The sequence below is a fragment of the Oxyura jamaicensis genome, chromosome 2, assembly GCF_011077185.1.
Source record: "Oxyura jamaicensis isolate SHBP4307 breed ruddy duck chromosome 2, BPBGC_Ojam_1.0, whole genome shotgun sequence".
Taxonomy (NCBI): Eukaryota; Metazoa; Chordata; class Aves; order Anseriformes; family Anatidae; genus Oxyura; species Oxyura jamaicensis.
Window position 1 is genome coordinate 37,197,854 of NC_048894.1, and position 12,353 is coordinate 37,210,206.

The following is a 12,353-nucleotide window of genomic DNA, read 5'->3' on the forward strand; positions in this document are numbered from 1 at the left end:
AAGGAAAGGAAAGGAAAGGAAAGGAAAGGAAAGGAAAGGAAAGGAAAAGCTGGTCTGTGAAAAATAACCTTCAAAAATATGAAAATCAGAAGGTAAATTATTAGGAACACCATTATCACAAGGACCATTATTATGAATTAGCAAACATGAACCATTAACAGAAATAAATACTGATTTCCAGATATCAAATATCCAGAGTTCTCAGATTATCACAACAAATCCAGAAATCAACCAATTCAGCTGAACAGCAGACTAAAATCAGTCTTTCCACTGAGGCACGGGAACAGGACATAGCACAGTTGCACCTGGTTATATCAGTTCTTCATTTGCCATCCGACTTACCCTCAGCCATTGCGAACTGCGTAACAATACTGAAATGGGGTTAAGTGGTTCAGTTGGTGCACCCGTTCTTGGCTTTTACAGTGCTAAGTTCCCAGCCCCGGAGGAGCTGGGAACATAATTGAGGCAATTTTAAACTTGGCTTTTATGTATTAGAGGTCACTGCCATACTTACTGCCGGTAAGTGGTTTTGAGCATCGTGCTGGCACTTCATTCTCTGCAACTCCATTCTGCGTGTCTGTCGCTTCTCTTACACTCGGGCTCTCAGGTTGTTCTTCATTGCCCTTCACAGGCTTGAGATGGGGCTCCTCGGTAGCCTGTCCTTCACCCCTCCAGCCTTCCCTGGATGTGGCACATTGGTCAGCACTCTCCTCACTTGGTGCTGGGGTATTGCATCCATTAATGCCATCTATTTTCTCGCCATCCAGTGAAGCTTGATCCTCAGGGCAATTTGAAACATTTTTATTATCTCTTGATTGCACAGAGTTGTTACTGGCGGGTGTCAGAGAGGAGCTGACAAGACAGTTCTTTTGGGAATGGTACTGAGGTATAATTCCAACAAATTTCAAGCCTTGACTTGCTGCATCTTGAATCTACAAGTAAAGGAGATTAGATTTTAACTGTCAAGCTGTCTTAGCTAAATAGAAATACAGAAAATAACACCTTTCAAGGGAGCTAGCATGTCATTTTGCTACATTTGTCCACTACCACAGGAAATTGTCGTTACATTTACATAAAAAGTTAAATTCCACAGAAGTGGGATGAGAAATTCCCTAAACTGTCTGAACTGCAATAGGACAGAAGTGCACGCATGCATGCACACGCACACACATGGAGGGAAGAAAATGCCTAAATACTTCTTCACAAGGCATAAAGGATGGCTTGAAAAGTTTATTCTAAATTACCAGAGGTTGCATTACTCACATGAAGTTTTAGCATCAACCTTATGAAGTCACAGACTTAATGTTACACCTTCTGCTGTATTAGGCATGTGCTTGTGACTTTCATGCAAGAAAAAGGTTATTAATTCTCTCTGTTATATGCACCATCATAACAACAGTTGTTGTTTTTCCTATTTTGGATTCAGGCACAAATGGCAAACTTTCACATCATGAGTACATAAAAGCAAAGTTATTTTAATACATCACGTTTGGGAAGACAGAGAACTCCATAGAAGAGCTGTGAGGCGAGCAAAGAAGAAGAATGAAAACTAAGGGGCCGTATTATTAATCCTTTACATTTTAGGTAAAGAAAGAACATGAAAGAATCAAATCACAAAAGGTCCTAAGAAAAGAGCACTGGGCTCGTAGCAGTGACAATCAGATAAAGCAGGAATTAGCCAAAGAAAGCTTGAGATGTAGCAGAACAAGAAATCTATTGCAGACACTCAGCACTACGGACACACCATCCGTCAGAGACCTCAGCCTCACACTCCTGAAATGCAGCGAGCCAGACTCTGGTGAAAAGGCCTGAGTATATGCTGACTCATTTATCAAACTCACCAACAGAAAAGGAAAGGTTTCCATGTAACGCATACACTTTGTATAATAACAAGTCTAAACACACATAAATATTTCAAAAAGAAATGGCTTAAGAATGGAGAAATAGTTTCACTTCCTGTGCATACCATGTCATTCTGGAGAGTTGAAGTGTCTTAGTTTTTCTCTGAGGTTCGATTTTGCATGAACTTATGTGAAACAGTGTGGGCTTCTTATCAGGAGCAAGTGAAATACGGTATTTTGCATGAATCTTTACGTTGTGAAACCACAAGGGATGGAACAGAACAGGGAAGAGTTTTGTATATTTATTTATTTAAATATATACACACGTATTTTAAGAGGAAGCTCATTTCTGCATCTTCCCTACCCAGAATTATTTTTTTCTAAATGAATCATCTACTTCCTGCTAACGTGGTCCTGTTCTGAACATACAAACCTACAGATGATACCTGATCTACAAGAACTTCCTCTTTCAAACCACCGTTTTATTTTTCATGTTAAATTAACTCTTAATGTAGTGATGGCAGGAACTTAAACAGAGCTCTCCAGGAAACAAATATAACAGTCTTCACAGGGGTTTAGCCTGACGAACGTGAGATGCTGACTTAACTGAAGCTCATTGCTAAACAGGGATGATAACCCCCAGATAAAAATACTACCAGCTGTATCTTGATCAAATGGATGTGTACAGAGAACAGCAGCACGTAACTGGTTTGCTCAGAAAGGTTTATGTTGCATTCATAACACACTTAAAGTTCCCGAATCCCTGCTCAGTTTCACAAATACATTTTTTAAAAGTCATTGAAAGAATTACAAATTCAGCTCATCTGTTATCACTAATCTATACACACATCACTACATTTGTTTAGCAGGTTGCAGGGCAGCTAATTACAGAAATTTAACGTGTATGCAACTCTTAAGAGTGTGAGGATAGTACATATGTAGTTTTGTTACTGGTCCTGGAAGACTGCTTGTCAGCCCATAGCAGGCTCTCCCACACTGTGATTTGGATGAGAACAGCTTTCACAGCTATTGTAGCGATGTTTTACAGTCTTGGCACACTCAAAGAAAATATGTTCGTTCTAAGGAATACCTGAACCTGATGTTTTTCTTCTGAGGCTCTTGTTCTCAGAAGAGCAAGAGGAGGAAATAAGGATGGAATGATATTCTAAGCCGTATTAGCCTAATAGTTTAGTGTAAGTACTACAAAAAGAGAACGTCTGCACTTTCCAAACAAGTTAATCAGCAGTATATAGAATACAACATTTTATTTAAACCTGCATTTCAAATTTTCCCAATTGCATAAGGCAGAACCAAACATCTCATTATTTTCAATAAAGCCAATTTAACGGGAAACGTTACATCGACTGTGCAAAGAAAGCTGCAGAAAAGCGAAGTGATGTGTCAGCAGATGCAAACAGCCTGTCTTTCCAACTTTCCACAAAACAACGAGGAAGCTAGCTCACGTCATAAATAACGTACGAAGCTCTAACATTTTCAACCTATGAACGGAAGCAATTTGATTTCAAACAACAAACAAAAATAATGTGATTTTTTTTGGCACCCTATTTAGAGTTTAAGTAGTGCAGAATTTTAGTTGCCTTTACAGCCAGAATGAATTATGCCATCCGGTATCCCTTTCTATTTCTTGTTTCCTGCATTTGAAATACCCAAATTCCTAAAAACACGAACCCAGACTCAAACAAGAAACCAAACCTTGGTACCCTGACAGTTGTTAACAGGGCAACGTGCAGCAGAAAGCAGGGGTAGAGGTGAACTGAATGGAAAGAACACGCTGTTGCTTTCACAAGCTCACCCTGAGCATGCCCCAGATCAGATAAATACTACAATTAATTGATTTTATGTGCCAGCCTGGAGAACAAATGGGGAAAAGCCCTTGCCATGCTACAATAAGAGGAAAAAGCAGAAAAAGCAGAGGAAATGCATCTCTACCATGTGCCACATCAAAAATATATAAATAAATAAATAAATAAAATAAAAAATAAAAGTGCTTACACTAGTTGATCCACAGTAATTTCAGTGATTTTCCTGACCTTTTTCATATTTTAAACATGCTACACAGTTGCTCTTTACATGTTGGGAAACTTTTGAAAGGGAAACTCCAGCAAAGAAAAATATATATATTATATATATATATATATATATATATATATATATATAAAACCACAATTCTTTGGTTCTTTCCCCAGATAGGAGCAGAAACATTTTTAGTGCCTCAAAGCGCAGCTTGGATGATACTAACCACAAATACAGACACAGGTCTCCATCACAAAAGATGCTGTTTAACAACAGAAGCAGAACTTAACTCATTTATTTGAATTTGGGTTAAAAAAAAAAAAATGTGGGTCCATGTAAATCAGTTTATAACTGGTTTGTATTAATCTGGAGACATGCCAGTTTTAAAATAGAACCTGTTTAAAGAAGGGGTGAAATTTCATGTGTACAGAGGGCCAATGCCATTAAAGAATTTAATGCCAGCCCTATAATTTGCTTGATTAGAAACCTGGCATTTTCCCTAGAGGGGAAAAAAGGACAGACTTAGCCTTTGCTATCTGTGAAATAAATATCAAATCTCCCACTAACTGCAGCAGGGACAGGGACAAGCACTGTGTCAAACCCCAATGTCACTACCCTAACTGAATTTTTGCTGGGGAACTTGTGTTAACACTGCTTAACATTTGTAAAGCATTATCGATTGTTCTGTGACTGCCTGACCACTATTTGTATACTGCCTTTGGAAAAAAGGCACCATCAGAATCACGAAACAGAGGCACTGAATATTTATGTTGATGTAGCAAATTTATGTCCCACCTTCTGATTCTCTTAAAGGCTTCCTACCTAGATAGAAAATTGCTGGTGGTCAAATGCAAAGGTCTGTAACAACACACCTTGCAGTGGTGTAAATAAATGATGAAATCCTCTTTTCTGAAAATGGCCTGTTTTTAAACTATAGGCATCGCGACCATGAAAGAAACCCACAGACTCCAGGCTGAAAGCCCATTTTGAACAGTTACATACAGGTGTTCTTTTCAGATCTATTTAGAATACAGACACCTTGAAATTCATTGCACACTTCACGTATTGTCTGTGAGTCTGTGTTTCTTGTTGCATTATCAGCTCCAAAATAATCTCCTATTCACAGAGAGCAAGATGGTATTACTTATAAATACAGAAGCTCAAGGACACCGTTTCCATGCTGAAGAGAATCGTAATTTGTCAGCTTCTGTAACTGCTCACAGTGAGATTCTGTACGTCTGTCCCATGGGATGGCACACAGCAAACCAGACACTTCCAGAAAGCTCAGGATAGTATTCCACCTGCATCAATAAGCATGGGAAATAACGCCAAGCCACTTAATAATGGGAATCTCTCTCTTGGATAAGGATTTCCAAACGGTAGACTTAATAAGACAAGCGTTAGGAAATTCTCCTAGCTCTTGTATGCCAGAAGCTGGAAGCTCTCAGCATGCACGCAGAGAGAAAGTAGTTTTATTAATGTCATCAGGACATGCCAATTGGTAACAGTCCCAACTGGGCTCAAGACTTACACTTCCAGATGATCTGGATGAAAGCAATCTTCGTAACTTAGTCATTTGGACTGAACATTTCATGAACAGGTTTGCTGTATGTTTTATGATGTAACAAGGTATGAAAAAATGCCAGGTTAAAGGGGACTGCTGCTAATACAAAAACAAACAACAGGAAAAAAAAAATACAAAGAGCACGCATAGCAAAAGCACACTTGGAGAATGGACAACATTCTCCAGTGGCAGTGGACTGATTTCCCAACAGCCAGATGCATGTAGCTAGCTCTGCAGTGAACGAAGAGGAAGACAGCTACTTAGTCCTGCTGATGGGAAAACATATGGCCTTTGAAACAGTAACTTTGAAACAATTTTGCTCAGAGCTATCTAAATTTTTTTTTAAACCAAACATAAGCTGTCTTAGCTAATAAAAGAAATGCTCGTCTGTCTGTTTGCTTGTTGTTTTTAAAAGAATAATGTTAGAGGCATTAGATCTCCTAATGCACACCAGAAATAAGATCACTGTATTCTTCCACCTCATTTTAGGATTCAGACAAACCTCCTTTGCCAACAGAGATAGCACCAGGGATCTTCGGGCAAAGAACATTATCTTGTGCTTTGAGGAGAGTACTATGTACCGCGTGCCAGGAGCTGGAATTGGAAAAGGATGTTCAAGACTACAGTCCTCCAACTGCGTCCTCCTTCATTAACATTTACCAGTACGTTTCATCACAAATGCCGAATGTCCCCCTTCTAGCTTGTTCATTTCTGAAAGCAGATGTTTAAAATTAAGGCAGGCTTTTAGTTTGCCTCTGACATTTACTGTAGATCTTGCATGCTCCTTCCTGAGAAGGCAGCAACACTCATCAAGAGTTTACTGCTTATTTTAAAACCAACTAAGCTTAGCTAATGTTCTGAAGGAGGGTGTAGTTATTTCTAATCAACTCAAAACTTCCATGACTTCGGCACTTTGCATCTCTAAGCTTACAAATAGGGATAATTCTACTAATCAAACAGCAAAGCAGCAACTGCTAATCACTTCTCTGTCCTTTTACTCTGAAACTCTGTTTCAGTATTTGAAGGCTTCCAAAGCCTGCAACCTTTCTGACTGGGATACTCTGTCATTGAAGCATCTACTTCCCACACGTTTCTATCCTTTCCCAGTTCACGTTCACCTATTCAGTTCTGACTTTGTTAGAGACAGTGCATGATCACGTAAATATAAGTGAATATGAATGTAGCTTACAGAAAGTTAAATCCCAGTCTGTATCCAGACTTTCAAATTACCGATCATTTTCAATGCCAATTACATTATAGCTGGTCATCATGGATAAACAGTGGAGGGATGCCTTGAAAAGAGTAACTGTAATCCCAGACCACTGGGCCTTCCTTTAAATAGCGTTGTTGGCAATGTTTATATTGATACTACCAATTAAAACCTTGACCATAATTTTACCACTTAGGAACTTTAGATAAGACTGTTGGAAGTAAGTTTGTAGATACAAGAGAAGATAGAGTCCCAAAACAAAACCCAAAGACAAAAAACATCTTCGCAGTACACAGCTCCTTCAGCAGAACCATCGATTGGTCACTTTGAGCTCTCGCTGCATTTGTGGCAGAGCAAAATAAGGCACCAAACAGGGAAAAGAAAGCAAGCTTCGCAGTTTTGTAACATGCTCATTGGTAGCAGACTCTGCAAATTGGAACTGAAAGCTACAAACAGAACAGGGAAAAACACAATTAAGCAAGAATCTACTGCAAACTACTGTTCCATTGACTGAAACAGAAGATACACTCTTTAGACAGCACTGCCAAGAGAGATTAAGTTACAGCAAGCTATATGTCTCCTGCTACCAGAAAGGGACTAGAGTAACAAGTCAAAATTCCCCTTCAGCTTCTGTTAGCAATGTATTCCTTCTTGAGAACTCAAATGGGCTCAGAGAACAACTCAACAGTGCAGCGCAGTGCAAGCACACGCGTTCCTTTCAGTGTGTCTCCCATCTCTGTAGATGACAGCTCCTGAAAGCACACTATCTCATCCTCTGTGGCATTGTGTGCAGTGATTCTTTTCAAATTGTTATCTTATTTCAGCATCTGTTCCTTCAACAGAGGTGGCAAAGGAAGAACATCATTGGACACAGGCTACAAAGGTTCAGACACTGGAATACCTGCCCAAAAGCCACTGTAACACACCTGAGTCCTCCCAGCTTTGCCCTAAGCTCTGAGAAGAAATCATGGATTTATCCACAGTATTTAAGATATATTCCCTGAAAACTGCTTTAGGCCTGGGATAAACTGCTACAGAGCAGCCATCTATGCTCATTTCCACCCAGATACTTGATATAGACTACCACAAAAAGTCTGTACAAAGTATGCCTCAAAAGCTTGATCCAGAGAACCAACATTTTTCAAACACAGTTTCGAAATGCAGGCCACACCTTGCATCTGAATCTTTTGAGAGACACTCGTAACCTAATGGGTGAACAAAGCAAGGGGAAAATAAAGATTTACAGAGATGGTTGGTTGAGCTTTGTATCTGTCATTTTAGCTGGACAAACACAGTTCAGTGTTTGTACAACATGAGCAAGCATATTCCTTTAAGTGTAATCAAATTGAAGCCATGCTATTCAAAACAGATACGCTGGTTTAGTGCATCCCTTTCCTAAGCAATAAAAAAGGGTTCATGATAGCTTTAAATATGAAGAATTCAGTCTCAAACTTATGGACTTGACATTTAATTTGCAGGGAATGCTTTCTTTTATCTCTGTATAAACCAAAGAGTGTTTCTGTATAACCGCATTGTTACATCAAACCATCTGTTACTCGTAGCCAAAATTACAATTTCATACACAGAATAAAATATTATCATGTTTATTCATTTTTAAAAAAGTAATTTTTCCCACCAGACAGAAGCGGGATCATTAAAAACATCAGCTTCATACTTCACAACATCTATTTTTATCTTGGTCAAGAGGACGACTCTAAAAGCTGCTGGGGGCAAAGGATTATAAAAGCACAACCAGGCTCCTGGGAGAGTCCTGAAAATAGTTTTGCAATGTTCATGGGAGATATATATCAACACCACTCTTACATGGCTTAGTCAAAAGAACACAAGTTGAAAGAAACTTAACCAGGAACAGATGTTTCCCTTCACACCAGGCTGTTTAAAATACAGTATATGCTTTTTTTTAACCATTTCTTGTTATATATACACTTACAAAATGTTAACAAAGTGCACTTTAATAAATATTATCACAGTGGATCACAAACAGCTGAACCACTGATGCTGAGCTTTAACTTCTGCTTCATGACCGTGTCCGTTTCTAAGATCCAAATACTTAAAAACAAAATAGGGGCTCTGATTGCTCTGAAAAAAATGCAGAAAACAAAGCTGTCGGCTAAGTGCTCAGAGATGGTTTTCATTACAAAGTGCTAAAGAAGTAACTGGTGAATTGTTCTTTTGCAAATACTCTGGAGAGTGAAGGTTTTGGAGCGGGATTTTTTCCGTTTGTTTGAAGGGTGGAAATGATTTTAGAAGAGGTTGAGATCACATCTAGGTAAGTAATCCTAGGTAATAAACAGAACTCTAGAAGGGTCATTTTCTAGACACAGAAGTAAATTGGAACTGCTCACTCATTTGAAGAACTATCCTGTGAGCAATATTAAAGATTTGTCTTTTTTTCCCCTTTCTGTCTTTTACTGCCGCCTGCTCTGACATGTCTCCTGCAAGAAAATTCTGAACAGTCGGCTAAAACATATTTAAAGTAAAGAATAATGCTCAGGAGTACAATATCCATGTAATGAACCCTGGAAGTAAGAGAGCAATTGGAGACTTCACAGAAGAGATCCTTGTAAGACCGCAGCAACACGTTTAAGAAATCCACCAACAATCTAGAGCTCTTCAGAACATAAAAGCTTTGCTCCTATCACAATGCAGAGATGAGGAGATGAAGCATCAGAAATGAGAAACAGAAAGAGACAAGAATGTGAGAAATACTAAAATCAGTATTTTTCTTTGCAATTCTAAGTCCAAAAACCTGAAAGATTAGTAATATTTACCTTAAATTTTCATAGGAAATTGTAGACTTTTGTCTTCTCATTTGCTTATCACATTATTACAAACACAAAGATACTTCTCTCTATATAAATGATACATAAATACAAATATACATCATTATGGACAAATTTGTTCTGTGACACTTCCCATTTTCCATGCCTTCATCTAGTTAAATGCTGACAAGAGTTTTAAAACTTAGAAGTTGAAAGTTCAAAATCATTTACTATCCTTGCACACACTATATGGGCATGTGAAAGCGCCCCGTTTTATCCGTACTTGATGAATACTCATTCTGATGTGAGTAAACACACAGGAAATTAGCAGAGAGCCATATCCGGGCTGAATCACCCCCTTGATTGAGAACATCTATGGAAAAGATTTTAAAAGATAATTCATAGTGACATTACGGTTTTATTTTATGGGAGAAACAAAAGTCCTTCTAAATACCCCAACTGTGCTTCCTCCTAGCTACTAAAAGGAGCTGGAGAACTAACCTCTTTGAGCAGCAATACAAAAATTCTTCACCCATCAGAACCACAACACAGATGACTCCCGAGAAAATGATGCACATGACCTAAGATAACAGTCATCTTGATAACACCAGTACAGCTACAAAAAAAGAGAGCAGGAAAAGTAGTGTGTTGGTAGTTTGACAAAAGCAGCAGATTTGCAGTGAGACCAACCTCTGGTAAATGTTCAGCTTTCTGGAGAAACATCTCACCTTTCAAGAATACACTGACCGAGTTCAACTACAGCTTACGCTTGTTAGTAATCAAGTACATTAATTTACAGTGCATGAACTAACACTGCAAATATATCAATTCTTCACACCAATTCTATTCCTGACAAAGTGTTTTGTTTGTTTGTTTGTTAATTTCAGACATTTAGAGAAGTTCAGGTAAATACTCATTGATACTATATTCCGTACAACTGGCGACAGGACTCACATACCGGAGATCCTTTCAGCAATGTAGGATGTGAGTTCTTCCCACAGGCATTTGTATGTTGAAGACATTCTGCACAGCCCTGTGGGTTGGTTAAGCAGTCTGGGAGAAGCCCAGTGATTACAAACAGGTAAATCTAGTTCTAAAACAGGGTAAACCTCTACCACAGTAGTGCAGGAGATCAAACTCCTTAAAAATTGGCCTTCCATTCAAAGTAGTCCAACTTCCTGCTCACCCCTTAATTAGAGGCAACTTGCTTTTGTACCAGGACTGGTGATTACTGTGTCAGGTGCCATCTCCTAGAAAAAGTAAATGGGCGACAGCATCCTTGCAATGTGTTTTGGTGGCATATTCCTTCCTGGAGTCCCACTCAGTTAAGTCTGAGGGGCACCATCACTTCCTTGGCCCAGCAGTCCCATTACTAGAAAACAAATCTCAACAAACTTAGAGACAAAGTCACTACATCTGCAGGATTCACAATTATTTCCAGGGCACTCTGGACTACAGAAAATGTTCAGAGGACTGCTTAAGAGAGTGACATGTTAGTGGCAGCTTCTGAGCTACTGCAGCTGATGGCAGCTGAACGTCACCGAAGTTCACCGAGACAGTGCACACAGGGAACAGCAATGAGCATATTCGACAAACGCTGTCTCATACAACAGATTTAGTCAGATTACATGTTTCAACATGGCAATCGTATCCCGTGCTAGATTGGTCTGCTTCTAAAAACATAAAACCTATTAATCATCTGTACAGCCTTGACTTTGCTGGAAAAAGCTGGCTTCATTTCTGAATCATGTCAAGTAAGGACAGGCCAGCAGGAAAAGGTCTTTCTCTAGGAAAAAAAAAAAAAAAAAAAAAAAAAGGAAGATGCCTGCATTGGATTTCAATTGAGATACAGCATTTTTAAATGACACTTCTCCATGCTTATCATACTTCCCTAGAGAAGGATAATGAGTCCACAGGGACAAGAAATTTGGGATCAATGGGATCAAACTGAAAAAAAAAAAAAAATAACAAAAATTTCCTTCTGACGGAACATTGTTAACCAGGCAGCCAAAAATATAAAGATGTGCTTCCTAATTTTTAAAATGTCAGAACTGGGAAGAAACGGTACAGAAACTTCTCCATTTCCTAACCTTTCACCAACACCACAAAGATGTGAACATAGAAGTAAAAGCCTTCTGTCTGCTACAGTTCTTCTAGAGAATTTAACTCAGATTGATGTGAAAAGCAAAGGTCATGAGAAACATACTTGGCATTCATATATGACTATGTATCTAAAATAACTCTTTGCTTGGGATGTCAGCCTAGCTTCTCTCCTTGTCGCAGCAGATTCAGGAGAACATCCTCAGATGAAAAATATGGTAACAGAATACACAGAACTAAAGAGCAACTAAGGAAGTAATTAAAGGCTACCCTATTTTACATGAGACAGAAGCCAAAGTATTACAAAATAGGGGAACTTAGCAGTAGCATTTCTGACTTGTAACAACCACAGAATGATCTGAGCCACGGAGATCTGAAGTTTAGCTCTGCTCATTAAAGAGCAGATGAGCAGATCTTTAATCTCTCTTTTTCCCAAGAGCAAAAGACAGGAGCGCTGATATCAATGCAGCAGTAACGTCCTTACACAGCAGTTCAGCTGCTTCTTCCATTGCCCAGGAACTACACGATCAATACACCATGGGACTGTCTGAGCTCTTCAGGACATGTCAAGCTGCATGTCATTTCCTAAACTAGATCCACATTGATACGAAGGGACAAACAGAACATGGTGTTGGAAGCCTGTTTTTAAGACACAGGAACAGTGTATCCCACGCAGCTTCATGTCCCCACTACTTAAGAGCCTCCTGTCTTCCAAGGCTCTTTCCATGGTCAGAAACCATAGGGCTGGCAAAACTGCACAGAAAATAATAGCAAATTTGGAGAGAGTCTTGAAGTACAGAATATTCTCAGCACTGCCACAT

General features: G+C 39.0%; 1 protein-coding gene across 1 annotated transcript in view; it reads right to left on the reverse strand.

Annotated features, from left to right (window-relative positions):
* The window catches only part of RFTN1 (raftlin, lipid raft linker 1), a 95,976-nt gene that overhangs the window by 30,590 nt on the left and 53,033 nt on the right, over positions 1 to 12,353 (reverse strand). Inside the window, exon 5 of the mRNA XM_035318864.1 lies at positions 515 to 932. Coding sequence (XP_035174755.1) covers positions 515 to 932 — 418 coding nt within the window. The remainder of the gene's footprint in view (positions 1 to 514; positions 933 to 12,353) is intronic.